The sequence below is a fragment of the Impatiens glandulifera genome, unplaced genomic scaffold (assembly GCF_907164915.1).
Source record: "Impatiens glandulifera unplaced genomic scaffold, dImpGla2.1, whole genome shotgun sequence".
Classification (NCBI taxonomy): Eukaryota; Viridiplantae; Streptophyta; class Magnoliopsida; order Ericales; family Balsaminaceae; genus Impatiens; species Impatiens glandulifera.
In genome coordinates this window covers 70,920-94,601 of record NW_025919796.1, presented here as the reverse complement: position 1 = coordinate 94,601, position 23,682 = coordinate 70,920, and the positions used below count along the sequence as shown (strand labels likewise).

Below are 23,682 nucleotides of genomic sequence, written 5' to 3'. Positions count from 1 at the left end.
CTCTTCGCTGACCTCAAAGCCTATGAGTTCGAGCTGAACTTTAGGATGGAAGAAGATCAACCCTCGTCCGTTATTATTGCCAAGGCGCTAGTGACTGCTGAAGAGCCACCAACCGCTCCGGACGTGAAGATAGCAGCTCAACAACTAAGCAGCGATGCCATGTCTCTCTTTGTGAAGAAGTTTGGCGACTTCATGAAGAAGAGCAACTCTAACTCAAACTCTTCAAATTCTAATGATAATAGAAAATCTAAATCTAATGTTACTTGTTTTAACTGTGGTATTAAAGGTCATTATGCATCGGAATGCCGGAAGCCAAAGCGTGAAGACGCCAAGGATGATGGAAAAGAGTTGAAGGCTCTTATGGCCTGTGACGGAAAGAACAGAGGAAGCAGCTGTGATTCGTACTTCTCATCTAGTGAAAGTGATGAAGAAGACGTGGCGTGCTTCATGGCCAGAGAAGATGAGGAAGAAACTCAGGAGACTGAGGTATTTGATTTCTCTTCCGAAAGGTTTTCAAGGGAACAACTGGTAGCTGCACTGGATGACATGGTCATCGAGTACAGAAAGCTAGCAGAATCTCTAAATGAAACTAAATCTTCATCAGATTTAAATAAACCAAATCTGTCTAAAGGGGAAGAGTCAAATGATTTTGAAAAGAAGATTGAAGAGATCTCATCTGAGAATGAGATGCTCAATGAACAGATTCAAACATTTTATCTGAAAACAAAAGGCTTAACTATGTTGTCTGTGCATGGACAAGGTCTGGTGATGCTGTCAAACATCAGATCAGCATGTTGAAACCTACTAGATCTAGATTCGGATTGGGATTTGATAGCAATGACCCTAATCTGTCCTGAAAAAAGTCAAAACCAAATGACAAACTTAAGCCAATAAGTTTTGTCAAAGGAAGTATGATTGACATTGAATCTGATCGTATTCATGAAGAAGTTGTTTTCAAAAATGAAATAGTTTATGTTCCACCGACTGTTAGCTGGCTTAAGAATAAGCTAGAAAAGCTAATAAGTCTGGTAACTTAAAACCTGACTCTAAGTCAAGGAGTTTTAAAAGAAAATCTTCTTCAAAAGTTAAAGGATTAGTGCTAGTAGGAAGTCATGTGCTAAGTCAAAATCTTATGCATTAATCACAACACAAAATGGGAAATCCATTAGAATAAATCAAACATGGATTCCTAAGGGACTAATTGATCGAGGACCCAATTAGGTATGGGTACCAAAATGTGTAAATAGTTTATTTTGTAGGTGATGCAGGAGGATAGGAGGAAGGAATCTAGAAGAGTACTCCTCTGAGTACAAAGCTTGAAAGATCAACAATGCCACTTGCAAATCTGGAAGAATAAATGTTTTTATTTGTTAAAAAATGATTTTGGTCTTTGGACCACAAAAATTATTTATTAAATTCCAAATGTCCATATTCATAATGAGAGGAAAATTTTCTTTGCAAGTAAAGATACTCTCTAGACGAATATCCTTAATCGGTCTAATTAGACAAGGGTGTCTAAAAGAAATAGTATGTACTTAGATGAATTTTTGCTCATAATCCATACATATAAGTCTGTATGTTGAGGTGTAATACCTACGCGATTAGACGGAGACGTCTAATAGACGTTAGACGTTTTTACGTCATGAGCAAAAGGATGCTCACATCTAATCAAACACACGTCTAACACGTGTTGTTTATGCAGAATTAGATGTACACGTCTAATAAACATTAGACGGATTTGTTATAAACACGGAATTAGACGTATGCGTCTAATACACTCATTCGTCTAATAGACGTTGTGTTACATTGGATTTGTGGAGTAATAAAAATGTCTAACTACGTGCCGATTAGACTGATCAAGGACAACTGTCCCACGCTAAGATCTATCTGCTTTTCCCGCTCAAAATATCAAACAGTCATCTCTTAATAACATGAAGACACGTGTCTATCAAGTTAGAGAAAATGACTGATATACCCTCATTTTTAATGATGACTTCTTGAAAAATGACGTCTAACATTTATTAATGGGCCATACCCCTAGAATAGACGGTTTTTCTGTATTTCCCTCTTTCATCTATATAAGGACATTTCTGCATGAATTTGAAAGCTTCCAATCTCTCAAAATCTCTAAGAACCCTAGCTTTCTTGAATTTCTCTCACTAAATCTCTCTGAAATCTCGTGTCGATTCATATTCTCTCAAAAATGGTGAAGAAAATCACTCTCGGTCATTGTATTTTGCAGGTGGATTTTCCATCGATGTATACGTTTGATCAACCGGAAGTGGTGAAGATGTTCCAAACCCTAGAATATTCTGGGTTAAGGAAGTATCTGGGCGGACCGTTCATCTTCTACGAAGATGAAGTTCGCGAGTTCTTAAAAACGGCAGTTATGGTGGATGATTCCATCGTAGAAACCGTCAACAGAACGGAGATTTCTCTCGACGAAGTAGTCTATGCGGAGTTCTTTGAACTCTTGACGGAGGGTCATCTATTCGACTTGGTTCTCTCTTCAGAAATCATGGAGGAGATGAAGACAACTTTCTCTGCGGACGGTTCGAAGATCCATGTGAATGGATACAAGAAGGTATTCAAACCGTAATTCATTCTTCTGAACGACGTGGTGGCGAAGGCGCTTCAAGGGAAGGTCGGTTCCTTCAATCTCTATAGTCAAGACCGTTTTGACTATATGTGTGCTATCTCAAAGGGGATCCAAGTAAATTGGGCTCATACCCTTTTCCTGAACTTATGCTACTCTATCTGTTAGACGAACAAGGAAAGCATAATGTATGCGGCTCAACTAAGCCACTTGTTGAAGCATTTGGGGGTTCCCGTTGGTGAACCGTTGCAAATCAATTCTCCACGAGTTTTTACTGCTCTTACAGTGGCTAGTACGCTGACGAGGTTGAAGAACAACCTTGAATCTGCTTCTAGTGCTTCCAGCTTCCAGACCGGTGGAAAACCTTCCACTCGATCCAAGCCTTCTACTTCTGTTATATCAACAGGGGCAAAGAGAACCAAAACGGTGAATGAATTGGAGGCCAGTTCCTCCAGTATGAAAAGTCCAAATCAGAAGGACTCTGAATCTGTTGATTCAAGGTTGAAGCAAGGTCCAGGCATACTTGCTACAACCCCAATGTCATCCTTATCCACTCCCTCAACCTATTTGAGGAAACCTTCGAGGTCCTGTGCCTCAAAGGAGAAGAAGACAAGGGCGCCCCGAGTGTCTAAATTTGCAAAGGTGAAGTCTTCTAAATCTTTGGCCGCTGTGCCTAAATTTGATGTTCCCGTAGTGAAACAAGCTGAATCTGTATTCTCTCCTTTGAGAGAATCTGCTGAAGGGCCTGCTGTTGAGTCAGCCGGTCCAAATGATGAAATTGTTGACAGGGTTGAGTCTCCTGTTGTTCAAACTAATCTTGTAGCCGCCTGTGCTATAGAGTCTTCGCAACCAGAACAAGGTGTTGTTCTTACCCTTGTGGCTGGTGAACCCATTATTCCTGCTCCTAAAGATTCCTTGGTGGTCGGGAAAGTTGTTTGTAGGGAGCTTTCTGTTGAGCTCTGTATGAAACCACCATCTACTTTCGAACTGTTGCGCTCCAGAAAAGGGACACGTGGAATAGTGATTGGTACCAACACCCGCTCCAAAACTCGAACAGGTTGTAGGAAAAGGAAAATCCATTACAATTCAAGCTCCTAAGAAGGTATCTGAGGCAACAGGTATCGTTGACCTTATTCTGGATCAAGTTAAAGTTCTTTCTGCTGAGAAACTGGGAATTTATGAGTCCTGGTCCATGTAGAGGCTGTCCTCCAAGTACAACGACTCTCTGTCAAACGCTTCTATAGTAAAAGAATGGAAGAAGAAGGTGGCAAATGAGAAGAAATTCTTGAAGTGGGCAAGAACTTCAGAAGTTGCTGATGCCCTAAAGAGAAAAGAACTGGTGGAAGCTTGCATTTTTGGAAAAGCTCTTTTTCCAATCTTTGAAGCCAGAAAAGCTAACTTCAATCCTGATGTAAAAGGAGCTGATGTTGAAGTAAAGGTATTGAAGAAGTTGAATGATATCCTGAAAAGCTATGTCTCTGCTGCTTCTAGACACATTCACAGCGCCGATTGCTCTGGCGCAGAACCTCTTAATGAAGAAGGAGAAGAAGAAGCTATGGATATTCCAGATGCTGATAATGATGCTGATGAGACAGATGCTGCTCTTCTGATCGAATTCGGGAATCTTTCTGCCGAAGAGAGACGCATTCTAGATCATCCTATCCTAGAGCATCTGAATGGAGAAGAAGAAGAAGATGTGATTATCCAAGAGCCTGAACAAGCTCTTAAGATAAATGAAGAAGAAGTCATCCTAGAAGATGTGACTGAGGAGGCTTTGAAAGCTCCTACTGAAGAAGACATGTTAATAACCCCTGTTGCGAGAACAGAGGTTGTTCAAGTAAAATTGGCCGAGGTCACTCAGCCAAAAACTGCCAGAACTGATGGGGGAACCCTCTAAAGAGAAAGACGATGAAGAAGAAAGTTCCTCATCTGAGGAGGAACAAGATCAGCAAGCAACCTTTGTGAAGCCCCGTTTATTCCTCGACGCTGTCGTGGGAAGTGTTCACGAAAACATCAACATACTTCTTCACTACTCTGGAAATCTGCTTGAGAGATTTGAGAGGGCTGAAAAAGAAATTGAAGAAGAAGAACGCTACAAAGCTGCTAAGAATGCCGAAATGAATTAGCCGGAGCAATCCTTGCAGGTTCATACAAACTTTGAGCCTATTCAAAGTATGGCAGCAGAATCTGAAGAAGTTTCGTCTCATGAAGAGTCATCTGCCGGAGGAAAAAAGTGTTAAGATTCATGAGGTCTATGCTCTCCTCAATTCAGAAGACCATGTGTCAGACAATGAATTCAAGGGAAGAAGAAAGGGAGAACTTTCACAATATTTTCAAGGTCCTCACTGAGCTGGATAACACCTTGAAGAAGAACACATATGAGACTCATATCGCGAACGTGAACTTCTCAAATTTGAAAAGCAAGTTGTCAATCGTCAAACTGAGTTATTTGATATTGAAAGGCAAATCAACGATGAACGCACAAGGAAACCTTGGAAGAATTTAGTCTGGTGAAGAATCAGATGGTGGAAATTCAAGTTTGCATGAGAAGGAATGACAATAAACGTCAAGAATTTGCTGACTCCATTGCTAGGAAGTTTCAAGCAAAGGAGGATGCAATGACCAATGCTGAAGGTGCTCAACCTCGACTAGTTCAAGGAGGGTCAAGCAGAAGAAATCATGGTGTGTCAACCGACACAAGATCCAGGCGAGCCCCAAGCACTGATGACAATCCTAGGCCAACCAAGAGAGGTGGTGGTCGAAGCGGTGTTGAGCGTGGAGGAAGAATTGGTAGTGGCCGGAGTAGGCTATCAAATATTGATCAAGGTGGACGTACCAGCGGTGGTGAACGTGGTGGAAGATCAAGTGCAGGTGGTCGTGGTGGTCCCGACTATTCTCATCTCATGAACATGCTTCCTGGTCAAGAGATGAGTCCAACCGATCCTCTAGTTAAAAGGGAAGAACAATGATCTCTCTTCTTTTACTCTATTTAACTTTATTGAACATGGTTCCTTGATGGTTTTTCGAATATTGGTTTTTCTTTGGATGAATGATGTAAGTGAACAAGGTTTCTGCTTATTTATATGATGAATGCATTCTTTGATATATGTATGCAGGTCTGCAATTTCTTCATCAAAAAGGGGGAAATTGTTGGGTCAAATTATTTTGACTAAGTGTTGAAATAATTTAACCACTGATATTTTTATGATGAAATAACTTATGAGTTTTGATACAGGTGTATTGAGACAATATGTTATAAGACTTGAATCTAATGAGGGTCATTAAACCGATTTTGTCTTTCATTGCTTAAAATTAGACGTAAGTCTAATAGAATTAGACGTACAGTCTAACTCATCGGAGTTAGACGTGTAGTCTAATAGACGTGTAAAGAATTAGATGGATGGTCTAATGAATACACAGAATTAGACGTAAGTCTAATAGAATTAGACGTACTGTCTAACTCATCGGAGTTAGACGTGTAGTCTAATAGATGTAAAGAATAAGACGGATGGTCTAATGAATACACGGAATTAGACGTACAGTCTAACTCATCGGAGTTAGACGTGTAGTCTAATAGATGTAAAGAATTAGACGGTTGGTCTAATGAATACACGGAATTAGACGTAAGTCTAATAGAATTAGACGTACAGTCTAACTCATCGGAGTTAGACGTGTAGTCTAATAGATGTAAAGAATTAGACGGATGGTCTAATGAATGCACGGAATTAGACGTAAGTCTAATATGTTTGTAATTAGACGGGTGGTCTAATTGTTGTTCAGAATTAGACATACAGTCTAACTCATCGGATTTAGACGTGTAGTCTAAGATATTTGTAATTAGACGTGTAATCTAATTTATGCGGAATTAGACGTGCAGTCTAACTTAATGAAGTTAGACGTGCAGTCTAATAGAATGTGAAAGTTAGACGTGAGTCTAACTCCTTCAGAAAAGTCTGAGGTAGAACCGGAATTAGACGTGCAGTCTAACTCAGTGGAGTTAGACGTGCAGTCTAATGGTTATTGAATAATTAGACGTGTGGTCTAATTAATGAAAGTTAGACGTGAGTCTAACTCCTTCAGACAAGTCTGAGGTAGAACCGAAATTAGACGTGCAATCTAACTTAGTGGAGTTAGATGTGCAGTCTAATGGTTATTGAATAATTAGACGTGTAGTCTAATTAATGAAAGTTAGACGTGAGTCTAACTACTTTAGACAAGTCTGAGGTAGAACCGGAAATAGACGTGTAGTCTAACTTAGTGGAGTTAGACGTGCAGTCTAATGGTTATTGTAATTAGACGCGAGTCTAATTCTATTAGACCAGGCGGTCTAATAGACGTTTCTCTGTTAGAAGGAGATGACTTATTTCATTAGACTGATTTTCACAATCCGTCTAACTGAAATACGTCTAATGCTTAGTTTAAGTAGTACGCTTGAATCTAGCATTTCTCCTACCCACGTGCTATAGCTGTACCCTACTTCTGCTCCACTTTCTAGTGAAGATTAGTATAGCAGCTATACGCATCCAATCAAGGAATGCCACGTAAGAGAATTTTCCTCAAATTACATGTTTTGCAGGTACATCCCTGATGGAATATTCGGCGCACTACCAGTGATATACGGCCACGATCCTTATGCTCAGAACCTGCTGTGTACAATGGAGGCTTTCCAATGGAAGAGTGTCACGTATCATTCTTGAATATTCGATTGTTAACTCCTGCTCAGTATTTAACAAATCTCAAGGACAATGGACAATCTGTCTTAACAAGTCTCACGAACAAGCAATCTGATTTTGCAGAGAGAGAAACTACTCAATCATCTTGCTTACTGAATTCAAATTGTAAAGCTTCTTTCTGATTGTACTGTGTGTGAATTGAGAGAGAGAGCTAGAATCAAAACACCTTTAGCTCAGTGATATTCTTCAATTTGTAATTGAACAGAAAGTGTCCTGTTCAATAGTGAGCTAAGTGTGTGTGTAAACTGTATTTGATTCTAATCATCTTATAGTGAATCCTTCCGGTGGTTGTAAGAAGGGGTGACGTAGGAGAGTTTCTCCGAACATCCATAAACAAACTTCTGTGTTCTTCTTTTCTGTCATCTTTTCATATTTCATCTTGTGCTTCAAACCCAAGTAAACAATTCCGCATTGAATCCATTTCAAGTGTTTACACAAGTTTGCGTAGAATAGAAAGCGAATTAAATCCCTAACATGATTTCTTTCAAACTGTTTTTCATAAGCCTTCATCCTTAGCCAGACCCCCGTCTCTATCAGGGAGGTTGAAGTGGGAAGATATAAAGTTCACGTAGTAAGGATTGGAGCCAGATGAGTTCAGGACTATACCGAGTAACAACTTGTTGTTTCTTTGAATTCCAAGAGATAAGATTGTCACCAAGAAATATATAGTAGTCAGTTGTGGAGCGATGATCGTCCAGACAACCATCCCAGTTGGAGTTAGAAAATGCAGATATATCAAGAGAAGATGTTGGACGAATAAAGAGTCCATGATGAGGAATATGATGAAGGTAGCGAAGTATTATTTTTACTGCAGACCAATGAGTGGTAGTAGGAGACTGCATGAATTGGCAGGCACGGTTGAAACCAAATGCTAGTTCAAGTTGAGTAAGAACCAAGTATTGGAGAGCACCAATAATGCTGCGGTACAAAAATGGTTTAGGAAGAGTGTCGCCATCATGGCGAGATAAAGATGACCTATAAGATATTGGAGTATTAAGAGGTTTTGAGTCACTCATATTGGTTCAGATAAGAATGTCATTGATATATTTTGATTGAGAGAGAAAAATGCTGGAGGTAGATAGATGAGCTTCAATCCCAAGAAAATAGTGTAGTGGACCTAAATATTTAAGAGGGGAAATGTGGTTAAGTTAAGAGATGATTGAGGAGATGTGAGAGGAATAATTACTAGTGAATATAATATCATCTACGTAGACTAGAAATAATGATGTAATTTGTGGAGAGTGATCCATGAATAAAGAAGAATAATTTTTGGATTCTTGAAAACCAATGGAAAGAAAAGCAGATTTCAAGGTAGTATACCATTCACAGACAGCTTGTTTGAGTCCAAAGAGTGCTTTGTGAAGTTTCACACATGATTAAGATAATGAGGATGAGTGAACTCAAGCGATGAGACATAAGAACTTCCTCGTGTAGAGTTCCATGTAGAAAGGCATTGTTAACATCGAATTGATGAGTAGGCCATTAACGAGTGACAACAAATGAGATGATGGTTTGGATGGTAGTATGTTTAATAGTTGAGCTGAATATTTCAAGATAGTCAATGTCTTCTTGTTGATGAAATCCCAACTAAACGAGTCTTGTGACGTTTAATGGAACCATCGACTCTTTGTATGATTTTGAAAACTCATTTGCAACCCACGATATTCTACGAGAATCGAGGAATAAGAGACCACATCTTATTTTGAATTAGAGCATTAAACTCATTTGCCATGGTGGAACGCCATTGAGTATCTTTATTGGCGGTGGTGAAACATGTGGATGGAGAGGTGGAAATGGTGTCAATGTTGGCATTGTGAAGGGAACGGGTTTTGGAACTTATGATCATATGATGAGAGGAACATTCAGGAGCATGTATAACAGTGGAAAGTTCATGTATGAGAGTAGAAGGATTGGTTTAAGATGAGTTAGTTGTTGATGATGGTTGATAGGAGTTTGATGTTGGCGAGTGGGTTGGTGAAGATGGATGGTTGGAGTTTGATGATGATGATGAGTGTTCAAATGTTTGTGAAGATGGTACTTCATGGATTTGTGATGTTAAAATTGGGGATATTGGAGGTGATGAACATGGAAGAAAAGGAAAGTGCGGTGTTGGAGAGACTAATGGTGTAGAAAGATTGGTAGATACTGATAATGCACTTTTAAATGGAAATGTTTGTTCATCAAAAGTGATGTGATGAGAGATATATTATGTCGGAAGGAAGGTGTAGGTAACGATAACCTTTGTGATTTGGACTATAGCCAAGAAATATATATTTTAGAGTTCGAAGATCAATTTTGTGAGAGTTATATGATCGAGTGAGCGGAAAGAAAGGACATCCAAATTTTTTTATGGAATAGATAGTTAGGAGGACGATTAAAAGAATTTCAAAGGGAGATTGACGAGGCTTACCATTTCAAAGAAGACGATAATGAGATACGTACTTGTCAAAAATTCATCATCCTAATACGATAAGGGCATAAAAGCATAAGCAAGAAGAGTGAGACTCATTTTTGTAAGGTGGAGAATCTTGCGTTTAATAATACCATTTTGTTCCCTTGAATAAGGGCATCATAGACGGTGTTGGATGCAATGAATTTCAAGATAATATTTCAGACTCCTATATTCGTCTCCTCAATTAGATTGTAGAGCTTTGATTGATGTGTTGAATTGATTTTCAACAAGTGTCTTAAATTTAATAAAAGATGGCAAGACATTAGATTTTCTATAGATAGGATATAGCCAAGTAAAGCGACTGTATTCATCGATAACATGGACAAAATATCGAAAATTGTTAGTAGAAAAAGAGGAGCAAGACCTTAAACGTCATAATGTATTAATTTTAATGGAGACTTACAACGAGATTGAGAAACAGGAAAAGGAATTTTTTGTGCTTTTCTGTATTGACAAGATTCACAAAAACTTAATTTCTTCTTGCGAATAATAGGTATATGAAAAGAAGACATAATAAAGGTTGATGTTGATGATGAAGGGTGTCCAAGACGATGATGCCAAGAGTTGGCAGATGAACGAGTTCCAATAAGAGCTTAATGAGTGGACAGAGGGTTGATGATTGAGTTTAGGTGATATAGCCCATTTTAAGTGTGTCGCGAAGGAGTTCCCTCTTCGTGACATGATACTTGACAATACAATAATTTGGAAGAAATTCAAAAAAGATATTATTATAGACAAAAAATTTGAAAACACTTAAAAGATTTTTTATTATTAATGGGACATGTAATATATTACACAGATGAAGGTTTTTATTAGAACATGGAATGAATGATTGCCCAATATTAGAAATTGGATGAGGGTTATCGTCTCCCATTTTAATAGTTTATTTACCATTATATGGAGTTGAGATACTAAAATTGTCAAGATTCGTCGTGAGATAGTCAGTAGCACCATAGTCGGGATACTAGGCCGAGTCGTAAACAGAAGAAGGTGTAGCCATCATAGTAGAGTGTGGTGTTGAATTTTGATTATGACGACGTCGACAAGTTTCAAACGAATGACCTGTAAAGTTGCAAATCTTACAAAACAGACCCGATTGACAAACATTAACCGCATAACCAAAACGATCACACAATTGACATTATATTTTATTTCTATTGGGCCCACGAGGCCCATGACCCAAAGTAAAAGGCCCATTAGTAGAAGGACACCCTAACCCTATAGTAGAAGCCCGATTAGAGTGTGAAATTTTTGATGAACTTGAAGGCCCCTTTATTTGATATCCATTAGAATTATGGGATCTTAATATATTAACAGTTTCATTTTATACACTATAATCACTCGGAAAGGAGACTGAAAGTCGCGATCGTTGGAAGTGAGATGGTTTCGAAATCCTTCTCGATCTAGAAGCAAGATTAGCAGTTTGAGAGTTAGAGTGGAGTGATTAAAGGTGAATCTCATGTGTAAAAAGAATTCCTTGGAGGTCTTCGATGGCGATGAGGTCGGTGTGAGTGGTTACCTCTATAGTGAGAGATTCGTATTCAGAATCGAGTCCTCCCAAAGCATAAAGTATGAAATCTTATGGAGATATGTTTTGCCCAGCACCAGCGAGACTATCGATGATTGATTTTATTTTCTATAAATATTCGGCCATCGGGAGTGAGCCCTTCTTTACCATCTGAAGTTGAAGACGAAGCTGCATTAGACGAACTTGAGAGGCGAATGTGCGTTCTAAGGTAGACCAAAGGGATTTAGATGTAGTGCATGATTCACCAACCACTTGGGCTAGGATGGATTCTAAAAAAGTGGAGAGAAGCCAGGAAAGAATCCTCTGATCTTGTACCTCTTGGATTGTAAAAGCAAGATTTGGAGTGAGGAAACTAGATCCGTCAGTAGTATCGTCTTGGAGAAAGGTCTCAGGGGCAGAATTAGTTCTAGTAACATATAGATAGAGGCCATAACCTTTTAGGAAGGTAAGATTTGAGATTTCCATATAAGAAAAGTTTTTATGATCGAGTTTAATGGATGTGAGATTGTGAAAGAGATGAGTGGTTAAAGCAAAAAAAACAGATGAAAAAAAAGCCATGGATATAGAGGTTTGTTTAACCGAATAATGGCTCTGATACTAAGTTAGAAAAGTTAAGTAAACAATAACTTGATGTAGATTAAGAATGTATTTATGTGTGTTATTACAATTACAAGAGTATGAATTTAGACAAAAATAAGGGAAACTAAAAGGTTAGAATATGTACAGATTTTAAGTACACTTAATAGATGAAATATGAAAACGAATAGACTAAGTGGATTTCTCTTTAATTGTAGAGTCTTTAATAGGGAGTTTGGTAGGAGTACTATAAGATATACAATATAAAATATATTTAAACATATGTTAGTAAATATTAATTGTCATTTTGTTTGAAATATTATAATTAATATATGTTTAATAATAATGGAGACTAAAATTTGAAGGTGGTATTATTTTTAAGTTTGAAAGGTTTGAGAGCTTGTTTGAGGTTGTAAGTTTATTTGAAAAGATCAAAATTCCTTATATAAAAAATTTAGCTCTTAACTCATTAAGTTATTTAGGAGGTAGTTTAAGTGGTTTCCATTTTTTTCTATTTCTATATCTCAATGTCTAAGAGTTAAAAATAAACTTAATTTGTCTTTCAAATCTTTTTCCCTCCGATGGCCTTTTTAGTATCGGAGGGTGCCTTGTTTTCATTTTCATCACATAGTTTTGAGTTAATGTTGCGTTTTTTTCGACCCGGCATGAATTTAGCTGGATCGGTTTTTTCGTCTCGGATTTTTATAGTCTGAATAATACTTTCAATCATCGATGGGTTGTTTGCTTCTCATACTTTCCGATTGTGTATAGTCTAAGACAAATGCTAAAGACCGTTTTTAATGCAAAGATAGTTATGGTGCACCTGTTGCAAATGAGTAATTTTTTTGTAGTGTATGATCAAAAATAGTATTAAAAGATACATGTAAAATGGTCTCTAGATTAAAGATAAATTTCAAAAACTTTTTAAAAGAACAAGTTAATTTTATAGTTTATTGGAAGAACAATTTAGTTACAAAACAAATTTTGGAACAACTAATTATATTGAGAATACATCCAAAACAAACAATACTTTATGTATAATAGAGCAAACACATCATGGGAGAGAACAAATAATGCAGCAGTTGATTATCTATTTCAAACCAAATGAATGTGAATAATGTACAACTCTGACATTTCGTTTAATTATAAAGAATATTTTTGACCCTTGTAATTAGAACTTTATTTTTTTTGTTCAAAATTCATTGAATATAAAAGTCATTGAAGAACAAAAAAAATACTAATTAAATAAAAGAAAAATGTCAAATGAAAAAAAAAACATAATGCTATCTAATTTATTTCATTGAGTCCAAAATGTAATCACAATTAATTTGTTATGCTTCAATACTATTTAAGACATTTCTATAATTTTATAATTCATAAATAATATATCATTTTTAAATGAAAAATATTAATATATACAAACACACAAAATATTTGAGTAAACTAAATTTCATCGATCCATCTCAAAAGTAACATTGAAATATAGATATTATATTATATATAGTATATATAATTATTGACTTACAATTTATAAAATTCATATATATATATAATCATATCAAAGTCGGGTATCTTTATAAACGAAAATAAAGTTATATTATTATGAAATATTTAATACTAGATGTTATTGTACTGCAAATGTTGTATCCTTAATCACGTCATTGTCTGAGGGCATTAACGGTTAAAACGTTCATGAGGAACATGATCACCGTCTTGGTTGTGAGACACTTGATTGTGAAGAAGTGAATTGTCACTGAAGTCTACCACTGGTGACTCGTCACTGAATAGGTGTTGCTCAATGTTTCGTAGTATTTCATCGTTGTTGTTTACTGTCCCATTGAATTGTACATTTTCCTCTTGTATAGAAGGAATAACATTTGACATGAATGGAATTTGGTCGTTCATTGGTAGGGTGTTAGGTGCACCATATGTTTCTATTGTATGACCAAAATTGTTGACAGTGGAAACATTTTTACTTTGATGGTAATGCATGCCTACAATTAATAGAAGAAACAAAATAAGCAAATCATATTTTTTGTTTATTGCATATATGAGTAATAAGTTACCTGGATTTTGTAATGATGAGTCATGTATCTGAATAGAGTTCGGGTGATCATGCATGTGAATAGTGTTCGAATGCATCGAAGGTAGGTTGTAGTTGGTCTGGTCATATTGTGGAGGTAACATTTGGGGCAATGGATGTGACACCTCTAGAGAGGTTAGAGATTGGGACAATATTTCCATACCAAATTGGATGTTTGAAGTATTCGAATTGTTGGGTTGGAAGTACGGAAATTCTATCACGGGAAACACATTTTTACTAATATCCATCAAACGAGAATCACTTTGCAAGAGCGTCTCATAGTTTTTATCAAGTGCGCCAGGAGGAAACGTGACATGATGAATCCTAGAAAACAAAATTTGATAAAGATAAAATTGATGTATCTTAATTGACCCAATTTGGCATGGGATTTAAAGCTCAATCTTTAACTATGAAATAATAAGTTGATATTAAATATGTATAACAAATATGAAATGAGACATCATTCCACTTTTGTTACACTATTATTGGTATAAGGTACATTCGTTCGTTTTTTTTAATGAGAACTAAATTTACCTGAAAATGGATGCTTGACCTTGTGTGAAATCAAATGACTCGTCCCAAACTGTTTTCCTCATCGGTACTGGATCACGCTCTCGAAAGAATAGAGGAGATTTGTTCAACTAAAAAATAAAAGTCATCTTATCATAAAATCTCACCTTATCAATCAAATCATTTTTCAAATTTAGATTTATTTTGATAATTCATAGTGATAATTAATTAAACTATCAAATGGAGCATATTAAAAATAAAGAATGAAATGGTAGCTCTAACCAATAATTCTAAAGTTCCAGGTTGATTCTCAATCATGGTGGCCCTCATTGCATCGATGTCACTAAAATGAATCTCCATCTTACTTTTTAAGTTATTTTCCAAAATTTCCCACACGATTTTCTTAGTTGAATAGTAACATTTGGCCTTCAACTCACCTTCGTATCTTAAAAATTTCTGCATAATCATTAATTTAAGTTAATTAGTATTAGTGTAATTCCAAATATTATTTTAAAAAGGATTATATGATCAACCACTTAACGAGAGTCAATCTTTTGTTTTAACCCAATAACTATGATAACAAATTGTCAAAAAATTGTAAATAGTTTAGAAAAAAGTAAATATAACTAAACACAACAACATAGACAATGGAGAACAAGATTTTGTGATCCAACAAAAACCCTCACCTCCCAAGTGCCAATCTTGAGCAATATTATTGGAAAATTGGTAGCTTTATACTTTTCTTGGGTTGATTTGGGCATTTCGAACCTTTCTAGGAAATGTAGTTCATTGATATCCAATTCCATGTTATGTCCAGCGCCCTCCAAAAAAAGTAAATGTATTTATTAAATACTAAAATAAAATGAAGTGTGGACAAATGATATTTATAATTGTATACCACTGTCATGTTTGAAGAATCTATTCCATCCTCCATTAGACCAAATATATTTCTCTTTCGTTATCTCTGATCTACATATGCTTAAAACATATATTCGTTGCTATATTTATAGGGCAAGCTCATGGGTTAGAGAATAACGTGAAAAAGAAGGATAGTAAGTTGAGATTTTGCTTCAAAACACTTTATTTTTTGATGGGTTCAAATTTAATGCAAAAGAGAAGAGGATAGATAATTAATTAAGATTTTGCTTAAAACAAACTATTTTGTAAATTATTTTGAAATTAACTACTTAAAATTTTTTTATTCGAATTTATGTTTTAGAATGTCTAGCCTGTGTCGCCAGTAATAATCATTTTTAAGTAGAATGGCTAGCCTGTGCCGTCAGTAATAATCATTTTGATTTTATTTATAAGTAAAAATATTCAGTTAAATTTATTTAAAATTAGATATTTCACTATGTTTGATAAGAAAAATTGAATTTTATCAAGAGTACAATATTTATCAAAGTTTGGATTTATTTTAAGAGCCAACAAAATAAATATTTTTGGTTGTTTTTTAATTAATGTATAGTAAAATTGAATTACTAGATCAAGTGATAAGAATCTTTTTTAAAATAATGAAGTTTATGAGTTCAATTTTTATTATTAAAAATATATTTAGTTGAATTAGTTTTCAAGATTAAATATATATATATATTAAAAATACTAAATTTAACTTTGAAACATTTTATCAATTTTTTATTTGAATAATTGAATATATTAATTGAAAATTTTAATTATTGTCACGTATAACCAAGTTATGTTGAAGACTATTACTTATTTTTTCAAAAATTTTTTTTTATTAAAATATTTAATTAGTAAATGATTTTATACTCAACTTCACATCTCTATATATACATAATGATGCTTAATTTCAAAATATCTAAATTGCAAGGGTCGAGAACTTTAGTTAATTAAGATATATATATGAGAGTAAATTGATATTCGAGTCGAATTGTGGGTAGACCTGCCCAGAAAACTTAAAATGATTAAAAATGTTATATGTATATTTCAAACTTGAAACCTAACAAAAACAAGTACAACTCTTTAACCAACTAGGCTAACTAAATTTGATGATCACGGGACATTCTTAACGATATAAGTTCAATTTTTATCTAATATATATATATTGATGCTTAATTTTAAAGTATGGATTGATGGGTCGAGTGTTGTAGTTAATTTGGATATATATGTGAGACTAAATTAATACTTGGTTCGGATTGTGGGTTGACCCATCTATAAATTTAAAACGGTTAAAAATAAAATGAAAAATGATATATGTATGTTTCTAATTTGCAACATAACAAAAACAAGTATAACACTTTAAGTAAGTGTGATTGAGATGTAGTTTTCCGATGCATAATAGGCTTGTAACAATTTAAAGTGGTTAAAAAAATATGAACAAATATTTGATTAACCAAATTGTGAGATTATGATGATAAATGTTAAAAAATATGAGTATTTAATTGACCAAAGTAAAAGTGTATGGTAAATAGATAAGAGGTTAACTGAGAAAAAAAATATGTGAGAAGATGAGTTGTTTCATGAAAATGAAAAAAATGTGAAATAAAAGTGTTTTATTTGAATGTATTATTCGTGATTTATTAAAAAAATTATATAATATATATTATTATAATTATTTTATTAATTTTTTTTGTTTATATTTTTGTCTATATTTATCGCATGGAAATCTACGTTGGAATAATTTGCAAAGTTTAAAAGTTTAAAATGTAAAAATTATATATGATTAATTAATATTATTCATAATTAATGGGTGAAGATGCTAATTTAAATTTAACATATATTTATAAATTTTATGCATGAAGAATATGGTTTATTATGTTTTGATGTTTCTTTTCCTATTTTTTTTTAACTTAATACATAAATACACACTTAAATAATATTATTTGTAACTTAAACTCTTAAACAATTTTTAAAAATAAATTTGCAAATAACCTTAAACCGTCCATATTATTATGTTTTTTTATGAGGATTAACAAAATGATTATTTAGAAACAATATTTTTAATTATTTTATAGTTGTAATTGTGTGTAAGTATAATTATCGATTGATTTTGAGAAATAAATACATTTATATTTTCTATAAATGTGGAGATAACAACGATAAAAATATATATATATATATATATATTTTGTAGAAATATTTTTATTTAAATTTAATTATCTTCCATTTATGTTACTTTAAGAACTTTAACTACACTTTTTTAAAACAAGCAAATTTAACACAATCTTAAATTTATGAATAACATATCACACACAAGAAAATACTTAAAAGTAGATTATAGTGATGAAGTTTAAGAGATAAAATAGATATCTAACGAGATAAGAAAGATATGAATAAGATGTTACATTTTAGTAAAGAGATAAGACTTCAATTGTCTAGTATTAATATATGAAGATATGATTCAGATTTTATGCATATTTTAATTTAAGGAATGACTTATTTAACTCATAAAAATGTGAAACTAATCAAGATAAACACAAAAATGAAATATTTTGAAGAATTGTTTTAACATGACTATTTTCTATTTATGTTCCTCAATATACATTTTTTTAAACAAATCTACAAAATCTTTAATTTATGAGCAGCATATCATACGCAAAAAACTATTTTAGGAGTTATAAATTTGTTGGGACAAGTTTAAGAGACAACAATAGATTAACAAGATAAAAAATACATTTTAAATCATATTTTAAATTATCATATTTATAATATATATATATATATAATATAAATTTAATGCATATTTTAAATTTAAGAAATAACTTTTAATTACAGTAATAAATTAAATGATTTTTGGTTTGTATAACTATAAATTAATCATTTAAATCAAAGATCATTTTAATTCAAAATAATTTTAGAGAATAAAATATAATAAGATGTACAATATATTAAACTAAATGGAATCAAACTAAACGAGGAGATTCATCACAATAACAAATTAAAGAGGTTTGAGTTATTTAAATAACTAAATTTAAAAATATATCTTATCTCATCATATCACTCAATTTATTAACCAAAATCTTAAATTATATTTATTTTTTATTATTTTTTTTATTATTGTTATTATATATTAAAACCATTTAAGTTTTATACTAAACAAATTTTCAAGTCTTCAAAATTACCAACCTTGTAACCTTTTAAATAAACATGTTTAAAAAAAATTAAAAAAAATAAATCTACAAACTTTGGATCTAACTCTTCCAAACCAAAACCTTTTAACTCAAACATAAATTAAATTTTTTAAATATTTTATAATAAAAAAAGATTGAAATTTGACTAAAGAAGTTTCTAAGTTTTATATATATATATATATATATATATATATATATAAAAAGTAAATGCGAGATCTAATTCAAATAAACTGTTTTTAAATCAAAGCTAGTTCTTCCATGTTGGTAAATAATGAATCTATCACAATTGGCTTCATTTTTTTGCTTTAAAATAAAAAAGAAAATGGAAATGAGGGAGAAGTAGGATTACTGATAGACATTACTCTCAACATTCATAACATTCCATATTGCATGGTCATGTTGTTGACTATAGAAATCGTTGACTATAGAAATCGTCATCATGTTGTTGACTATTGAAATCTTGATGACGACCACTATATATATATAAATAACTAAAATCGATATTCCATCTTTTTAGAATTAAAATCATGATAATATACCAAAAAAAATATTATTTATTTAGAAAAAAATTATATATACGCACAATAAGCGAGACCTTAGATCATAGCTAATCCTTGACATAAACAATTAACATATCACATTCTTATGGGCTAAAGTTATTTTTGGCTCAAAATGAAAATAAAAAAGGATGGGGAACAAATAGGGATTACCGATAGACATCCGGTCATTAACCTCGAGCCGATGCCGCCATTTATAGAATAGAGACGTCTTTACTCTCTAAGTAACTTGATTCATATTGCAACGTCTTCTTCTAAATTTTATTTATTTAGAGGAGTTATATATATGCACAAGTTGAATGCAAGATATACTCCAAATAAAATTTCGTCATTTTAGCTCATACACGTGCCATATTTTTATTTACGGCATACTACATTTATTTGAAATAGCGTATTGCAGTTAAAAGGTCAAAAACGACTAATGTCACGAATACGCGCGTGTCAAAACCCACTTATGTTAGGGATACAATATTTTTATGGGCTTATTTCGATGCAGCCCAAATAGTAACTATAAAAAATTAAAGAAACTTTGAGCCTAGTTTTAGACTTACAGTCATTTCACATGTATAACCACTCATTAAATCCCCATCTAAAACTAGTCTTGATATACTTTTTTTAATTATACTGGTTTAAATATCTAACTCATGACAATGAAGACTTGAATTAGTGTGCACCCAAAATTTAATTGAGTATATAAAGTGAGATGATTAAATGATACTTAAATGAGTTTCTTTTTCACATAATATATTTAAATTTATTGTTTTAAAAATTAATATGACATTTTCTTTAGTTTATACATTTTATGTGAACTCTTTTTTATATATTTACTATTTAATAACACTTATTAATACATAAAAAAAAGTTTGTGATATTTAAATAGTAGTAAGCCATTTATGATTGATGTCATAAAATAATTATTCATTATTGCTGGACACTTCAATATTTGTTCTCTTAATAAATCATTCATAATTTTATTTTGGTAATTGACTATACTACCTACTTATAAAATTATTATTTATTTGTTAAAATCAAATAATATAAATAAATGTCTAGAATCGATGATGACTAGTCTCATGATCATAAGACTAATGATTTTTTTAGATGTGAACTAATTTTTGGTATATCGATATACCGAAATAATATTTATTAATTAATATATATATATGTATAATAGTTAGGAAGAAATAAATTTAATATTAATTTAATTATTGAAACACCATTTTTAAAAATTAAATTAAAATATAATTATACTGTATTATTATTCAATATATGTTATATATTATTATTATTATTATTATTATTATTATTATTATTATCTAACATTAATTGTATTATTAATTTATAAAACAAATTATAGATACAAATGTGGTTGAATACCGTTCGGAATCTCTATCCACATTAGCCTAGCTTAAATACTATACAATTATATTTATTCTTGATAATTTCAATTTTTATAATTAAATTTAATTTTTAACATTGGCTAGTTTTTAAAAATGTTAGATTTAGAAATGAATATTTTATTTTAAAATAAATAATTTTAATTTTTAATTTTGTATAACATTGATTTAGTAACTATATTAAATTATTTTTTTTAAGTTATTATATTTTTTTAGGTATGAAATGTATAGTATCGATATCGTACCGAAATTAAGGTATACCAAAATTCAGGTAAAATAAATGTATGATTTTTTTTCTATACCAAAATTTTCAATAAGATATAAGGTATGTATAATAAATGAAAGTATATCGTACCGACCTACCCTTAATCATACCATTTACTACTTTGAAACAAGTTATTTACATTTTGTAAGAAGGCATAAATGTTGTGTTTAAGTAACTAATGTATGCATCATAAACTTTGATTCAAGTCATATATTGTGATTATTAGGTTTTAAGTGGAATTTCATATCAAAATCTAACACCTAATCTCGTAATCTATATCATAAATTGATAAGATCGTTAACATTCCTAATGTTATTAGAAAATTCATGTTAATGTGTGAACTAGTTCAATCCTATTGGTACTGAAGGAGATAAGAACCTCACGTATTGTTCATTGATTCACACAAGCTCGATTAGACCTTCTTACCTTCGACTCCTTAAACGAATGAACAAGGGTAACACTCACTATTGTTTAATTGAAAAGATGGTAATCTCATGTAACTTACCATATTTTTTAAGAAAAGTGATTATACATGTATATTTTACAACTACTTCAAGTAAGTAATTATGTTGAGTCCCTCACAAAGTTTTGACTTATTAAATAGGTCATAGAATATTTAAAAAGAGAATAATAAAAATATTACAATTCTTCCTTAATTACCTTTTGATTATATTATATTATTTTATAAATAGTTAATATATTATTTAAAATTTTAACACCATAATTAAACTATTTAATTATATATTATTTATTTCATAAATAAATAATATTATTTTAAAATCTTAATGGTATAATTTAACCCATTAAATTATATATATTAATTTATTTAATAAATAAATAATATATTTATAATTAATAATATATGATATATTTATTAATAATCAACCATTATTTGCTTTGATATAATACTCAATTCTATTAGTTAGAGGTTCTTACCTTATTGCATTTGGCTTCTAGAAAAGCATTACAACTCTTAAAATAATTAAATTAAAATATTTTTAATAATTGTTTTATTCAAAATTAGTCATTACACATTAAATTAAAGGTGACAATTCCTTCCATCTCTCACTTGTCATTACACAAATGTGCAAATACAGCAATCTCTTAATATCTTATTTGATGATATGGTGACTATAAACATTTTATAATAAAAAAATCAATTCATTTAATGGAGTTTTATTCACCAGATCATTTAAAGTTATTCTATTTGTTAATAATGAATTATTTAGATATATTATTTAAAATTCATTCAATAATAAATAAGGATGAAATATCATATCATAAAACCATCAAGTCAAATATAAAATTAGTGTCTAACACTCATAAATAAAAAACAAACTCTAGGACATTCTCCTATGCATTTGAGACCCTTAGGTCTAGTGTGACTCTCACGTCAGGGCCTAAGCTTAAACTCTGTCAATAGATCTGTAATCCTGTCATCAATATATACCTATTACATCTTAATTTCACTTATAGTGATGATGTGTCTTAAGCTGACAATTCTTCATAATATGTCTATATTTGGAGTTCGAAGTCGGTTCCTATGTATAGGCTATGACATCATTGTTTTCAAAATATATAAATGTCAATAGATACTAAAATGCTAGGAACATCACAATGTTCATCTAGGAACTTTCTCATCCGAACGGTTTCATTTATTGCTACACTAGTATGTACTAAGTATTTGTTGTAGAATCTAATATACACTACATGAGACTCTTTCAGCTCATAGTTCCTCTATTAAGGATGAAGACATAACTCGATTGAGACTTTAATTCTAAAAGTTTGCATCAATATAGTCTTATACGATCAAATTTCCATATCCCCAAATATTAAGATATCATTCTTGGTTTTTCTCAAGTACTTCATTATATTCTTATATGTCTACAAACATTGATTGTTATATTTGATAAATGTTCAAAATATTTGCAACATCTAAACGTGTACATACCATGGTATACATGATAAATCCTACAACATAAGATATGAAATCTTGTTTATATTTTCAAGCTCAGCATGTGTTGTAGAACACTGCATCTTGTCATGTTGAATAATTTTTTTTATATAATCTTTCATCTTGAATCTATCAAGAATCTTACAAATATAGGTTCATTGACTTAATCTAAGAAGTCTTTTGGATTTATCACTATAAATCTTAATTCAAGTGTGTACTAGTTTTTTTTCCAAGTCTTTTATTGAAGAATATTTCTTTTGTCATCCATTTACAAGATTTAACATCAGAATGTCATTCCAATAAGTAGTTTGTCATCTACATACAAGACAAAGAAGACTAACTTACTACCATTAAACTTCTTGTGAACACAATGATCCTCTTGTTTATAAGTCATTCATTTACATGTATAAGGACCCTTTGATCTATTCATCAAATCAAAAGTTTCAACTCCTTGGTGTTTACTCAAGTCTATAAATGGACTTATGAAGCTTGTATATCGCTCGAGCATCATTTTGATCTTTAAAACATTCAATTTGTATCATGTACACATCCTCCTCCCAAAACCATTTAGGAAATATGTTTTGATATTAATTTGCCCTATCATATAGTCACAATAGTTAAAAAATATCATAATATATCTAATCATAAAAACTAGTGAAAGTAGTTATCTAATATCACAATAGCTAGTATATACTATGAATTTATATATTACAACTATCATTTCCTTGTAGTCATATATATTTTTATTCTGGTAGTTTTGAGTTTGAAAATATTTGTTTCATATGGGTTTTATCCCATCTTGAAAATCTATCAAGTCTCTTACTTAATTTACAAACATCAAATCCATTTCAGACTTAACGACATTAGACCATTTATTGGAGTTTAGACCTTTAACTCATTTCTTAGAGATATAAAGTCATTATTATATTCTAGCATAAGA

General features: G+C 31.8%; 2 protein-coding genes across 2 annotated transcripts; both read right to left on the bottom strand.

Annotated features, from left to right (window-relative positions):
• Positions 1-7,862: 7,862 nt before the first annotated feature.
• LOC124918462 (uncharacterized mitochondrial protein AtMg00810-like) lies at positions 7,863-8,345 on the bottom strand. The gene has a single exon (XM_047458610.1). The coding sequence runs from the start codon at positions 8,343-8,345 to the stop codon at positions 7,863-7,865; it is 483 nt and encodes a 160-aa protein (XP_047314566.1).
• Positions 8,346-13,559: 5,214 nt separating this feature from the next.
• On the bottom strand, positions 13,560-15,284 carry LOC124918461. Its single transcript, XM_047458609.1, has 5 exons — positions 15,165-15,284; positions 14,761-14,934; positions 14,503-14,609; positions 13,952-14,292; positions 13,560-13,879 (listed from the first exon to the last, which is right to left on the bottom strand). The coding sequence occupies exons 1-5, from the start codon at positions 15,282-15,284 to the stop codon at positions 13,560-13,562; spliced, it is 1,062 nt and encodes a 353-aa protein (XP_047314565.1).
• Positions 15,285-23,682: the final 8,398 nt, after the last annotated feature.